This window comes from Ascaphus truei, chromosome 4 (assembly GCF_040206685.1).
Source record: "Ascaphus truei isolate aAscTru1 chromosome 4, aAscTru1.hap1, whole genome shotgun sequence".
NCBI lineage: Eukaryota > Metazoa > Chordata > Amphibia > Anura > Ascaphidae > Ascaphus > Ascaphus truei.
In genome coordinates, this window is record NC_134486.1 from 379653974 (window position 1) to 379670163 (window position 16190).

Here is a 16190-nt window from a genome sequence, read left to right on the forward strand (position 1 = left end):
CCAGATCTAGTTCTTAACCCCCGATAGAGATGGTGGATGCAGAAAAGCACGGCTATAAAATGTAGGATTATCTGGTAGTCAAGGTTTAAAATGGGTATATGTGTGTTTCCCATCTCTAAACAAGTGTCATATGATGTATCCTGTATGCACATGCAATTATATTTTATTACACACACACATTTTCTTAAACTAAAAAAATAGTATTTAAGTCATGTGTAACTTGTAAATAAAAATTACTCACTTGCTAACAGCATGGCTTAAGGCATAAAACGAAGCTCTACTCCATTTATACTGGGCCATGTTAAGAAGTTCCCGCACTCGTTTAGTGCATGGGGATGGTAAAAGTCCTAGACTGTAGGTAATTGCATCAGTCAACACTGGCGAAATATCTCCAATTCTGAGCACTTGAAGTATACCACCGAAGCACTCGGGAGTACCACACTGTACCAATGCTTGCAATGTGATAGGGCTGAAAGTAGAAAGTATATCGTAGTGGTCATATTTAAGGAAGTACATCTAATGTTCACAAAGAAGTGTTCAAAAATGTTGTGTGCACGTTTTCCATCATTAAAAACATTTTTCAAGATAATTCAATTAAACAATGTTGAAAAGGAAACAACTTGCATACAACTATTATAAACATGTAATTAATTCCCTACAATGTGTTAATGTGTTTGTCACCTGACAAAGGATCTGCCACATATTTGTCTAACAAACATACATTGCTAAATATTTTAACATGTATCCTACATTGGCGTAGTGCATCAACAATACACTGCCTTTTATAACATACGGTAGTACAGTGGCACCTAGAGGTTAGTATTTTAGGGACCAGAATCTTAGGTTCCCAGTATTCAGATGTAAGTTCTGATTTAAAGGCCCTCAAAAAAGGCACTTAATAGTTGATCAATTTAGAAGCTAATAAAACTATACACTTGCAATGATTGAGTTGTAGGGACATCACTAGTAAGGGTTACTCAGCAGTTCTTTATATTATTTTTCTATTTGGGATCTAGTTTTATGGCTGCAAAATAAGTGTCAAACTGAAGGATTTCAAGAACATTGGCATTAGAAGACATACATTTATAGCCATCGTCTATATATACTATGCTATAAACAAAGTACCTTGAAGATTGTATCAATTGTGGTACTAGAGGACTCAGAGTGTCATTATTTAAACTCCTCAAACCAGTAACAATTTTGTGAAACAAGCTGGCTCTTTTCTGATTTTGCTCTGTCGTTGACAACTTCTGAAGCTCTTGGAGATTTTCCAAGATAGCATCTCCATTCTTGGAAAGGGATTTATCATTTGCAGCCTCCAGGGCAAGTCCTCTTACCAAAGATGAATCTATGTACAGAAGAAAATATCACACAAAATAAATGTTTCGATCTTTGTCTGACAAATACATAGCTACTGTATTATTAGCAGGGGTATGTCAAACTGGTGCCGCTTTACTCCTGCTCTTGGAAGAAAGTATCACATTAGCAGAAAGAGAGAATGAGAAACAGAGAGAAAGAGGCAGAGAGATAGTTTCATACAATTGTAATTATAGCACCGAAGGACGGTGGTTGATTTTTTGGAATGTCTCATGAACATTTACGTGCAAGAGCAACTGAGGAGAAGCTATTCTTCAGGCTAATTTGAGCGAATGAGTGCTCCTTCTAATCCTACGAATGTGTGCACAATTTGGGCATATTAGATATTATCACGGTAAGGCAGATAGACAGAAGACACATTTGTACATGTTTTGTATGATTTCCTCTTGACCTGTGACAGTTTAAACAGCTGTTATATGATATCAACTCATTTCAAAGAAGAGTAAGTAAAGAGATGTGCTAAATTGAGGATTATAAACACAGTGCTGAAAAAAATAACCACTATGGACTGTAGAACAAAAATTAAAACATGCATATAAAAGAGTGATCAATGTATTATATTCCTTGGTACCTGCATCAAATTCTCTGTTATTGATCTTGGCTACCTCTTCCAGCTTTAGTATCTGTGTTACCTTTGCATTGATACCATACTGATTTCTGCCAAGAAATAAAAAGTAGAGATTAGCATTTCCATCAAGCGAAAAATACCAGAACTACAACCATTGTTTTATTTTGTATTCCGTGTCAATTCAATTATGGGGCGGAAAGATTTTTTGAGCCCTTTATTTGTATTTGTAAAAATGGTGGGACTCGTTTTGATGATTTAACTTTATTTACAGTTCATCACAGATGGTGTTCAGCATGTGTTTATCCCGACAGCAATTAGTAGAAAAACACAATATAAACCAAATAAAAGTTATCATAAGATTATCTCCACATTATTGTCTTTTTATGCAGTACTATTATATACTAATGCAGTAATTATATGGTGATAATTAAATACTGTAAACCTTAAAAAAAAAATAGGGAGCCTTAATGTATATATACAGTATACAAGCTATAATAAATAAAATCTGAAATAATGTATGTTACATGTTATAGATTTCATCACAAGATCCGGGAAGCAGTCCCATTGGATTTGTGATGTAATTTATAATACTCACAAACACATTAATCAAGTGGTTCCTGTCTGTCCAATCCTTCTGATTGTTGCATCTTCCGGTACATGGCAAATCTGTTTTATTCCTAGGAGCTGCTGTCCAAGGTAGAAAAAGTCAGATTTTTTTTTAATGTCCCAGATGAAGCAGAAACCAGATGTATAGTAACGGCAATTGCCTTCTGGCTCCTGAAAAGGGGACAGCCTCCCAATAGGGATTCCACATTATGCATACGACAACTAATGGGCTAGATGAGTAGAGTGGTCCAGTTGTAATGTCCCTGCCTTTGAAGTGGGAAAACCCTGTGTCAGCTCTCCTTCTGACCTGGGGAAAATCACATCTCCCCAGGCCTTAGGCACCACAATTAGATTGTAATCTCTATGGGGCAAAAACTCCTTGTGCCTGCAAAAGTCTTTGCACAGCACTGCCTACACTGTCAGCATTATATAAAAAAGAAAGAAATGTTATTATTGTAAAAAAAAAATATTAATTGGGTATTTATTTATATTATGGATATATACATGACTTTTTTTTATCTTCTTAAAAATGCATACAGACATGGAATTACCAGTCCCTAACATTCACCAGGGTTCCTTTTTCAGACCACTTAGGACCTAAATTAGGGAAATTCGTCATCAAAGTAAAACATGCAGTGCACGTGGCTCAAGTATCAGTGGCACATAAAACCCCACAAATAAATGGGCTCATTGTGCCATTGATGCACATAGGAAAATTATTTTAATTTCCCCCCCGGCCATACATTATTAAAAGTACGAAAACGCACGTTTTTACATAGCGCAAAAGCATGAAACTGCACTAGAAGGAAATCCTTTCTCGAAGTGCTACAAAAATCAAAATATGTATCGGACATTCCATATTACTGAGAAAGTATCTATACACTAACTTGTGTGAGAAGGGAAGGAAAAGATGGTGTTCAAAGCAGTTGACTTCCGTAATGTGTCGTCTTTTCGGTTCCATTTTATACTGGCAGGACTGGCTGCTGCTGATCAGTGTGGATAATGGGGCATTCTGTGAAAAGCATTTGACAAAAAAACCAGTGGTCACAATTCACCTCGAAATGTGTGATGTGCTATATTTAAAGCACATACTGTACAGTACAATGGTCAGAAAAGATAAACTACTCTCATTTTTATCTGAAACCATGCAGTACACTTACCAATCCTTTGATCAGAGCTATTGGACTGACATAATCTCTGATTGGATTAAATTGATCACAGGTTTTCAGGTTTCTGTTCATCGTAATCTCTGTTGGTACGGTTTCCTTTCGGGCTGTGACAGTCATTTCACCCGAACATTTTCCGTACACAGTGTCCTAAGATGGGAAGAAACCAAAAGTAAAATACTACAATGAGATGCCTTAATGCTGTGTTGTAATTAGACATTAAATGTGTAAAAAAAAAAAAAAGGTTTTATCTGTGTTTGGATTTATTTCTAAAATATGTTATTTTTTCCTTCTTTCTGACTAGTATTCCATTAATGGGAAGGGGAGAGGTTTACTGCCAATGAACGGGATAAAATTAGGTTTTTCACAATAATATATCATGTTATGTTTTGTCTACCAGAATACAAATATTCATGTTAAACAAATGTTAAACGTTAAATACTTCAATATTAGTATTCTCTTGAATAAGGGTTATTTAGTTAAACCCTTTGGCCAAAGCATTATAAGCCTGCAGCCACTTCACAGCATGACCAGTATGCAGGTCCTAAAACTACCTGTGAAAATTCTCATTAACCTCTGCAGTGCATGGAGAATGGGCACAATGGATGAATTTTCACAGGTAATGTTATGCTAGTAAATTAATGCGCACATCAAGGAGAGGACTCGGGAGAAAGTTAGAAACAGAAGCAGGTGTCATTACCTAAACAGCAAAAATAATATTGTCCTTAATAAATGTAATAGAACATAAACATTGTGTCCAGTTCTTACCATATTTGAAGTTTCCTGTGTTTCATCTGGAACGAGGAGAGCAGAAATGATACCCCTCTTCATATTCAAAACAGTCAGAGCTTCATCCTTTTGTGGATATAGAACGACCTGGTTCTCATTGAGTACGGTGAAAGCCAGCACATACCTGTTAAATGACAATTAGCTGTATTTTAAAAATAGGGAATAGAGAATTATACATGCTCAAAAGCAGACTACTGGGGAGAAGAAGTGGTAGGAACACTTATTATGTCGTTGGGAAACAGAATTTGAGACCCAAAAGAGCTCCTTCTGAATTTGCCACTAACATATATAATTATGTAAATAAATATGTGCAGAAGTATAACTTCTTCTTGATCAATAAAACATAACATAAATAAACATGGGTATCTCACCCAATTAGAATTTAACAAAGGTTGAATTCAATCAACGTGTCTTTTTAACCTAATTTACATTGTAACTAAAGATAACATAATCTACAATATTCTGAACACTACTGCAATCCTCATGAACCAAAAAATCAGAAAAAACGTTATTTATTGCATTCATAATGAACCAGTACTATAAGATATATATATATATATATATATATATATATATATATATATATATATATATATATATATATATATATATGTATATATATATATATATATATATATATATATATATATATATATATATATATTTTTTTTGCTATTACAGTACATGTAACTGGTTTTTGGTTATAATCCTTATCAGGCTTCTTGTATAAGAATAATTAGCTTTCACACATAAATCTTTGTGGGGGTTGGTTATGCTTCTTCCTAATGTAATACTGTTCCTTGTGCTTCTTCCTAATGTAATACTGCTCAAAAATGATCACAAGATAATTTTTTGCTTTAATACTTTTTGCTTTGATACATGTGATAATGAAGTATTGCAAAACATTTGCTGTGGACTTTAAAATATTCCCAGGTTTTAACGCTGCACTGTCATTTATAGACATGTTTCCCTTCAACCTTCTAAACATTTCAAACATATTTTTGACACAGTACCTGAACTTTTTTAATCCACTCATATAAGTGGTTGGGTGTCAAGAACCAAGAAGCACAATGTTAATGACAACATGGTTGCAATAATTCTACATGTAATAGTACTGTAGTTACTAAGTTTCATATTTCACGAATTAAGACAAATTTAGACAAAATGATTGTTACAGTGCATGGCTCAACTAAGCTACTAAGTTTCAATCACTACGTTGCATTGTGAAATCCACTATCAAGCAGAAAAAGAAATGACAGCACTAACAGAATGGTTGAACGCATTTTTTTTTCTTACTGGGACATAGCATTGGCGAAATCTTCAGAATTCTTCGATTTCTTTAGCATTGCTTTTCCGTCAGAGTTTACACCATACACCTCTCGCAGGGTGCATTGCTTTATCCGTAGGTTGAAATTACATGGCTGAGGAACCTCTAATTCGACCTGTATATATACAATTATAAATATTATTTACAAATAAAAAAATCTCAATCCTGTTATTTATTATCGGTAAATTTACTTGTGCATTACTATATTTCTATCAGGTTTCTCATGGTCTTACCTTGCAGGTGAATTTGGATCCACTTTGGGAGTCTGCTGTCCCAGTGACTCCATTAGATGTCGCGGCTTCATAGTTATATGTATATTTCCTCATGTTCCTGAATTTAGACGCATCTTCTAAAAAATATATGTATATAAAATTATTGCACGAATATTTGTTTGATTGAGTCTTGTTTTTACTATTTTTAAAATACAGAAAATGTACTTAATACAAATGGGTTTCATATTATATAGTAAACAAAGTATTTCTCTGATCTTTCACTGGCATGCAAATTAGTCATATCTAAATAGTTGAAGGAGAAATGTGTTTTGATGCATTGACACAAATAAAACAGCAATGCAGAGATACGCATGTATGGGGTAAATCCACTGGGTCTGTTAATGACTTAACGAGATGTAAACTTCAGTTAAGTGCTAACAGGAATCTTTAAAGTTCAGTAAAAATGCGTTAAATGCTGTTTTCATGACGAGCCCTTGTGTTACTATAACAGACTCTAATGCTAATGATATGCCAAAGCGGCATTCCCTTTAACAACGCCTATCCACAGAACGTGGTTATAGTAAACGCAGGGATGAACGTTCATTTGGTCATAGCTAAAGGTGATGTTACTTCTATTCAGACCCTGAAATTCAGTTACAGATGAAACTGTCGTCTTTAGCCCAGATTCTGAGGAATTCCAGTAACATGTTGGGGAAAATCCTCAGCATAGTTCATAGACAATGTAATGGCCCATCGGATTAACACAACAGGGGCCCCTACATTTGAATGGGACTCGTGCTGTGTGAATCCTTCCGGGCTGCTTGTCCTATTCAATGGCAGGGACCCCCGCTGTGTTAACCTGATGGGCCATTACAGCGTCTATGGACTATGCTGCAGAGTGTTTGCGAGATGCTTGTGGATTTTCCTCATACACTGGCTAAAAACCGGCAGTTGTATCTGTAGGTATGATTTAAAGCTGCAGACCAAGCAATGTGTGATTTTTTTTAAAAATAAACCAGTACTGTACTATGAGAAAATACTTGTAGCATTTTTTATTTTAAAACAACTCTAAATTAAAAATGTTATGTACTGTATTAGAATGTAACAAGCCTTTTTTTGTTTCTATAGCAACCTTTACAAAGTCACAGATACTGAGTCAATACTCCTCTACAGCCATTTAGTGAACCCCTGAGCGAATCTTCTCTGATCGAACACAGGAGAACGGATCGATCGGCATTTTAACTAATTACTTATCATTGTGTGGATTGTATTGATGCACATATTAAAGGGCGGGGGAAGGGCGGGGGGAGGGGAGGGGGACAGCAGCTTTGACTTCTGCTTTAACCATCATCTTGTTGCTTACAGGGTTCTTTTCCTCTCATGACTTCTCTTTTTTTTAACTTTAAATAAACACCTATTCCGGGTCTGCGTGGAAGCGACGCCACCTTTGGGTAAGACCGGCTTAACGACATGTTATTTGAAGCTAACGCAACACGGTGCTAACTTCACATGGTGTTAAGACTCTGCTAATGAGATCACTGCCGGCTTTGCATACATTTAGCTTTGCGGGTACGTATTAAACACATAAACACAGGGAAGCTAACGGACGTCACTTATTTAGGTAGCGTCACATTAATAGCCCAGATTTAATGGACCTCTCTGTCTGTGATATAACTCCTCCCTAACTCCCTAACTCTTCAGACTGATTAGCATATTTATTTCTCTCCCACTCCGCCCCACCAAAGCCTTATTTTAAGGTCCTTTTTCATCTGGAAAAATTAAACGCTCGATCAAAGCAAAGGTTGGTTGAACATTTCACATTTCCCTGTGACTTTGCCAATTTCGGGAACAACTTTTAAGGGTAAAAGTTTATATCGAAAACAGAAGAATTATTCAAAACTTTTTTTGGTAAGTTTACACGTCTCTGTTTCATTTTTATTTTACAGTACATAAAGAGATTATCTTAATCGACATCACTAAATAGACGTGTGCAAAGGTGTCCCATTATTATTCGCATATTGTGCAGAAATTACACCATTTCACGAAAAACTAGTGGAGTGCTTTCTTTTATTTTTTGAAAATTGTGACATGTTGCTCATTTTTGTAGCAAACTTTGTTGTTTTCTCCCCTCCCCCCAGAAAAATAGCAAATTGCACCGAGCTCGCACACTTTGGGGAACAGTACGCACATATTTATTCCTGAACAACTCAGCATGCATATAAGTTATACATAAGTACAGAATACGATTTAAATGGGCAATCCTTCCTAGGACCAATGTGAACTACTTTCAGAGACATGTTTAAGGGCTCTCACCTGGGTGATTGATAACTTTGTTACCAAAATCTGACAACTATAAGTATTTTACATGTATTTTTTAAAGTTAGAGTCAGGATTAGTTTGATTTCCCCTGGCTAATCCTTCTGGGCAATGTCACTGTGTGTTCAGCGTATGCTTGTAGAGCCAGAGATCACCTGTCCCACTGCCCTTTAACTTTTATTGCTTCTCTGATTAGGACAGGGTGAAATAAGGCTAAAGTAAACACTTGATTGGCAAACCCTCTCCTATTCAGAGGCCCTAAGGAATTCAGCAGGCTGTGTATTTGGGAATACCCCTTTAATCGTGACTTATTTTGCTTTTTTATACAAATGAACTGATATCCTGCTTTATTAGTCATGCTATTACTGTTATTACATTGTTTTGATGGCAAAGCCTTTCTTTGCTGTTGTATGGAATGCAGCTCTAGTCAGAAATGCTGTCCATAGCAGGGAAGTTAGTTTTGACACAAATTAGTCATCATCATGTATAAAGATTATAATTATTAGACATGGAGATCATAATGGGAAGATTTTGCACAATAATTAAATGTAATGTGTATTTTGATTTACAGTGTCATCATACTAAATACCTTTCTGTATATTGTGTTTTACTGTGCACCGCCTGCATCATTTTGTCAAAATGCAGTATTTATTTAGTAAAATTAGTAAACTGTCCATAGCTGATCAGTATGGAGACACGGCTTAATACACAAAGCAATATTATTTAGGAAATAATTCAATATAGTCAGAGGCAGCTGATCGAATTATTTTCAGTTGAAAACGGCAACTTCGGTCAAAATTAAATGACCCCCTTTGAATGAGATGATACTGTAGATAGTTTATTCATGAACTAGTGTTTTTTTGTATGAGCGAGCTGCAATAAATCTAAATGACTGCAGAGGGCGGTAAAACATCACATTAGAGGAACAAATAATGATCATAGACAAAATATCAACACATTCCGTACTTTGTTCTCTGTCTCCATTCCAACCCCCTCTTTAAAGGAACAACATGTATCTATTCCAGTTAGCAAGATGCACTCTAGCCTTCATTACAAAGGTTAAACACACAGTACACGTTTCATGATCCCTGTAGAGATTATCTGTAATAAATTATTATCCACGCAGATACAGCAGGTATGAAGTCAGCACCCTACATGTTATTCATGTTAATCAGTGGACAGGTGACATCCATCACTAAAGAGAAGTTTGACAATTCCTTTGCTTTCAGTAGCACTTTTGGAAAGTACCTTCTGTAGCAAAGCAGTTCAAATAGATTGCTCTAACAATTGGACGCCTTTGTAAATAAGTAGGCTGCACTATTTATTTATGAAATGTTTTGCCAGGAAGTAATACATTGAGAGTTACCTCTCATTTTCAAGTATGTCCTGGGCATAGAGTTAAGATGGCAAATAATACATGGTTACAAATACATAGTTACATAAGTGAACAGGGTATACATTATATTGCATGCACATTTAGAGATAATATATATTATAGGCGTGCAGACGAGACTACGAGTATTCTAAAGCTTGCCTTAAACTAGCCCAGTTACATTCTGGGTATGTGCTGGGTGTAACCTGGCTAGTTTAAGGCAAGTTTAAGGCATTTTTGCATTGACTAATGACCCATAGGATAAACACAGCAAGGGTCCCTGGCAGTCCCATTCCGTTTGAATGGGACTGCCAGGGACCCCCGCTGTTAATCTGATGGGCCATTAATCAATGCAGAAATGCTGGGTCTAGTTTAAGGCAAATTTAAGGCATGTATCCAGCATGTACCTGGGTGTACGTGGGTCTTTTTGGCGATTGCCACTGGTTTGTGTCAGAATAACCGTTGGCACCACAGTATGTAACAGTTACAGACCAGATTAAAATGTGAGATGGTTTTAGTTTTGAATGAACTTAGACTGGTGGCGGCTGTGAGACTCTCTGGTAGATTGTTCCAGTTTTGGGGTGCACGGTAAGAGAAGGAGGAGCGGTCGAATACTTTGCCCATGAACCTTGGGACCATGAACAGTCTTTCAGAGTCAGATCTCACATGATAAGTGCTGCATGTGATAGGGGTGAGGAGCTTGTTCAGATAGGTGGGTAGCTTGCCCAGAAAGTATTTGAAGGCAAGACATGAAAGATGAACTTTGCGCCTAGTCTCAAGTGATGACCAATCTAGTTATTGTAGCATTTTGCAGTGACATGTGTTGTAGTTGCATTGGAGAACAAAACGGCATATTGAATTATAGAGGGTGTCAAGTTTGCTAAGGTAGGGTGGGGTGCTGAGCCGTATACTATGTCCCCATAGTCGATAATTGGCATTAGCTGTGCAATACGCTTTCTGACCAGCAGACTTAGGGAGGATTATTCCTGGAAAATACACCTAGTTTGGCCTACAGTAGGTTTTGGATGTCAGGAAATCAATGTGCATCCTAAATGTTAAATGGGAATCAAACCATATGCCCAAGTATTTAAAACTACAGTAGTAACAGGAGTTAGGGTGTTATTAGCATTGGTTCTAATCTGGAGCTCAGTCATTGGAAGCTTTAAAAATGTAGCCTTGGTCCCAAATACCATTGTTACAGTGTTTTCAGTGTTTAAAAACTGTTTGTTTTGGGAAATCCAATTTTCAAGTCTCAAAAAATCAGATTGAAGTATGTGTTCAAGGTCGGAGAGGCTAGGGCTGTGTGCATACGAGATTGTGTCATCTCCATACATGTGTATTGAATCTCCCTTGCTAGCTGTAGGATGTACTATGGTCATTCACAAGGGTAAGAAGATATATGCTATGCCTAATATAATGTATTATTTGGACCATGTAGAAAGCTGTTTGGATTATACCCTAATAATTACATAAGTAGGGTTTTTTTCAATATACTTTAAATATATGTTATTTGAGGAAAAAGAGCATGCAAATAAAGGAAAATGTATGTCAAATAGATATACTGTGTGCTCAATGAACATAAGGAACTTAATTTTATTAGGAAACAACATGGGTTGATTAAGTGGGATTTTTTTTTTCCAATAAGCATAAATAACCAAGTGATGCTATTTAAAAAAAAAAAGATAAGCCTAATTAAAAATTACAATGCAGCTACAATTTCAATTATATTCAGTAGATGAATGTGTTTTGTTTTATTGCAACAATCTCAGAAGTTCAACATTTGTAATGAATAAAAAGCCCTTACTTGAACAGCTTGGATTCAGATTTTCCGACCCATCTTCTTCTGCAAGAAATAATAATACAAAACTTACATTTCTTTAAAGGATACGGTCAGTTTGAACAGTGACAACTTTAAAACAGGGTTGGCCAACTCTAGTCCACAGGTGGCTCAATCAAAGGCTTAATCTGAGACTGATCCACTAATGAAGCCACCTGTACTGAAGCAGGGATATCCTGAAAACCTGACCTGTTCGTGGCCCTTAAGGAGTAGAGTTGCCCACAGCAGGGGTGGTCAACTCTAGTCCTCAAGGGCCACCAACAAGTCAGGTTTTCAGGATATCCCTGCTTCAGCACAGGTGGCTCAATCAGTGGCTTAATCTCAGACTGATCCACTAATTAAGGCACCTGTACTGAAGCAGGGATATCCTGAAAACCTGACCTGTTGGTGGTCCTTAAGGATTGGATTTGCCCACCCCTGCTGTAAAAACAACATGCATTACATAAATATAGTATACTTATATGAAATAATGTGTAGGGATACAGATTAGTTTTAAAAGAAGACCTTGAGCACATACTATACTGTAGATGTAATATTAGCATTACAAAGGTGCTGCCTGGAGTTATGATGTTTCACTACTAAAATTGACATATAACAACAAACAATTTAATAAAATGTTAAAAATCGAAATGTTTTCAAACATTAAAAAAAAAGTCAAATAATATATACCAACAATTTATTTTAGCCCAATGTTTTCTTAAGAAATTAAATGTTAGTAAATGGAATCAATATGTGACTGTTTTAAATCGCAGAAATCTGAATATTCCCTTTATAAGGGGAATATATCAAATATTCAATCTATTTTCCATAACATTGATCATTTATGATGTCAATTATTCTCTAAAGGCTTTAATTTTGCATAGCATGTTTATCACACACACAGTATATTACCCTTTATTAGCCTTAATATAAGCAGCTACTTTCTGCTGCATTATTTACACACTAGATCACTGCACAAGAAACAGTTATTAAACAGGATTACAAAATACAGTATTTATGAATGTATTCACATTGGATTAACGGCAATATTAGTCAACACAGAGGGTTATTTATTCAAATCTATCGGCTGCAAAATTGGGGCAAAGTGTGTACAAGAGAATTACCCCAGATTTATCAAAGGAAAAACTCCCATTGCCATTCAATGGGATTCCTTTTCTTTGATAAATATGGCTCTGTTTTTTGCCCTGTTTTTGCCCTACTTATGCAGTCGGAGACTTTAGTGAATACGCCCCATTGGGGGCTGGTAGTGCGTCACATTTATCAAAGCAAAACATCCTATTACATCCTATGGTGCAATTGTCTGCTTCAGTATTGGCCGAGTTGTATAGCCTGGAGACTTTGGTACAGAACCCATGTATGTTGTTATGTATCAGGGCAAACAACTGCATGAGATATACTATATAAAAAAACAAAAAAAAAAACCAATTGACTTTAACAAGCTGGGTTTATTTGATACTTGTGGTGCAGGATTTGTGCCGCTGAATTGAACCACTTAGGCTCCGTAGATCATATTCAATATGATAACAATTAATAAATGCAAACATTGCATAAAACAATGTACATCATTTGTGTTTAGTCCCCAAAAATCCACATTTCTTCCAATATTTTCTATGCAAGACAGATCATTTGAATATTGCAGTGTATGTGAACGTTTTCAAATAATCATTTTTTATAGGATCCATTTCCTCAGGCACCACACTAATTAAGTCCAATAAAATTTCTAAACTGGTTACATACTGTACTGTACCGAAATGAAATATCTCATTGTGACAACATTTTACATATATATTTGCATTTACAATGATAGTGTTATTATAATCAGTGTTTAGAAATTAAATAATAAATTACCATGTTTCTATTATTTTAAAGGCAATTGGTAATCAACAATGCATTAAAATAACAACATACTGTAACCAGTTGACTTAATGGAAATATATCTGATTAGTCTGAGAGCTCATTTAGTCTCAGAGAGACGTCCACAGTATAATACAAGGGTGGTCAACTCCAGTCTTCAAGGGCCACCAACAGGTCAGGTTTTAAGGATATCCCTGCTTCAGCACAGGTGGCTCAATCAGTGGCTCAGTCATTGAGCCACTGATTGAGCCACCTGTGCTGACACAGGGATATACCTAATACATAGCCTGTTGGGGGCCCTTGAGGACCACCCATGGTATAATAGCTTCCCAAGTAGAATAAAGAAATCCGGAGAAGGAAGAATATTCCTTTACTTACGAGCCAAGGTGCAACTGCTGGTGAGCAGCACCAAGAGCAAGAGCTTCCTATTGCCCATGATGAGCTCTTAGGAGCTCCCGTCCACTCCTCTCGCCAGTTCTGGCTTCTATTCTTGCTTTCCTGGGTGAGAATGAACCTTATTCCCTTGGATCTTAATTTATATAGCCGGGAAAAACCAGCTGAGCTATTCTGTTTAGAAGTTCAGATCACATTGCAAAAGGTCCAAAGGTTAGAGTTTTGCCTCTTAGATTACAGAAAGAGGGTTGACTCTGGGCCTCAAATTGAGAAAACAGCACCACAGAAGTAGTGTTAATAACATTCAGTGCTGTCTGAGAGATATAATTGTAATTTTTGTATTCTTTGGTATTTGACGTCCAGTTTAAATTCAATGCATTTCTTGTGCTAAACATTATTAAATCTGATGAGTAATATCTGGAAGTGTGATGACTTATCAATCACTGACCCGCTTATTAAAATGTCTCTATCTTTCTGTAGAATGTTTATTGTAAGGGACCTCATGTATATCTTTGTAATGGATCTGTCCAAACAAACAGGAAACGTAAACACTTTGTACATGATATTGCTGCATGCCTGAAAGGTAAATATGTTATATGGACATGAAGGAATTTTTTGGCAGACTTTAATTATCATTATTATGCAGTCAGAGCCGCAGACAGCTTCCCCGAGGTCCAGGTCTAGAGTTTCCACTGGGATCCTCCTCCAGTGTCAGAGGCCTTGTGAGACCCCCTCTCTCAGACTCCCATCTCTGCCTTCCCTCTCATCTTTCTCTCCTCCCTCTGTCACCCATCGCGCTCTCTCATGTCCCTCATCTCGCTCTCTCCCACCTCTCTTGCTCTCCCACCTCTCTCCTTCTCCCATGCCCCCACCTGTATTTCTCTCCCATATGCCCGCAACTCTCTCCCTCTTCCATGCCTCCCTCTCCCATGCTTCCCTCTCCCATGCCTCCCTCTCCCTCACCCGCGCCTCTCTCTCCCAAACTACTATACACAATAACACTCCCCTAATACACATAACCCCTCACCTCCCCAATACACATCCTCACTCCCCCAAAACACATAACCCCCCCAATACACATAATAACCCCCTAACTCATAACCTCCCCCCCAATACTGTATATCCTCACTCCCCCAATACACATAACCCCTCCATTCTCCCTCCCAATACACATAATAACCCCCAAACACATAACTTCACTCCCCTCCCTCAAATAAAACAATAACCCCCTCAAACACATTCTAACTGCACTATTCACATAATACCACCCACACACCATACATGGGAGGGGGGACCTTCCTGCAGTCAAATACAGAAGTTGGGCCCGACCTCCAAGTGGAACCAACTTCCAGCACATGTGGATGGGTCCTTCATGGGAGACCACATAGCAGTAGGGGAGAGAGGCCCACTGCAGTGGGTGGGGGGAGAGCTGGGGCCAGGCAGGCAAAACAATATACTCAACAGCCGGGCGAGTATATTGGACCGACCTCTGGCCCAACTACTATTGCCGGCCATTCCCCCCCAGTCGCCGGCCCCTGGACAGTTGTCCCAGATCTAGCCCACCTCCCCCCCCCCCCCGCATCGGCGACCCTGAGAAGAGTGCAATGGAATCAGAAGACAATAAAAGTAAAATATCAACATTAACATAGTCTAGTGCAGTAGCTAAGATGGGCCATGGCCCAATCAGCTCACAATCTATAAGGAAGAGAGATTGGAAAGATAAGGTACCTGGGGAGAAGCAGGTTGGTTTTTTTCTGAAAGCTGCTCGCTATGAAGCAAACAGCTGGGATGTTCATAGATTTATAGCAGAAGATAGATACTATGGTAGAGGCGAGAGGTAGAAAATGAAAGGTTTTAGGAGTATTCAGTAGTACATAAGTACATTTTCAGGTCATGTTTAAAATTGTGAATTATTGGGGGAGAGTCTGATGTTGTGGGATGGAAAGATAGATTGGGTGAACCTAAATGTGATAAAAGAAACTCCAAAAAGTGGATTCGTTCATCAAGCAAGAAGGTATAGAGGGAGAAGAGGAGAGGTCACAATACAGAGCACTGTTGAACCTCAAACCGAAAGTTGGAGCTGAAAGGAGGAGGCGCCAGTAAAGAAAACGCTGAAGGAATGGTTAGAGAGCTACAGTAGGAGGTGAATAAAGAGAGAGCTATGTTACAGAGACCAATAAACTGGAGAGTGTGGAGGAGGAGGTGATGATCTACAGTACAGGCAGAGGAGAGGTAGAGTAGAATAAGTAATGAGAATTGCCCCTTGGATTACATTGTTAAAAGATAATTGCTTGGCTACTTTTGATAAGGCAATTTCAATGGAGTAAATAGGATGGAATCCAGACTGCAGTATGTCAGACACAAAATACAGCA

General features: G+C 37.5%; 1 protein-coding gene across 1 annotated transcript in view; it reads right to left on the minus strand.

Moving 5' to 3' along the window:
• The window catches only part of APOB (apolipoprotein B), a 37931-nt gene extending 23994 nt beyond the window's left edge, over positions 1 to 13937 (minus strand). Inside the window, exons 1-10 of the mRNA XM_075598448.1 lie at positions 13803 to 13937; positions 11538 to 11576; positions 6067 to 6182; positions 5803 to 5948; positions 4486 to 4630; positions 3712 to 3867; positions 3439 to 3563; positions 1949 to 2034; positions 1126 to 1348; positions 242 to 469 (exon numbers count right to left, since the gene is read on the minus strand). Coding sequence (XP_075454563.1) covers positions 242 to 469; positions 1126 to 1348; positions 1949 to 2034; positions 3439 to 3563; positions 3712 to 3867; positions 4486 to 4630; positions 5803 to 5948; positions 6067 to 6182; positions 11538 to 11576; positions 13803 to 13860 — 1322 coding nt within the window. The 5' untranslated portion in view covers positions 13861 to 13937. The remainder of the gene's footprint in view (positions 1 to 241; positions 470 to 1125; positions 1349 to 1948; positions 2035 to 3438; positions 3564 to 3711; positions 3868 to 4485; positions 4631 to 5802; positions 5949 to 6066; positions 6183 to 11537; positions 11577 to 13802) is intronic.
• Positions 13938 to 16190: the final 2253 nt, after the last annotated feature.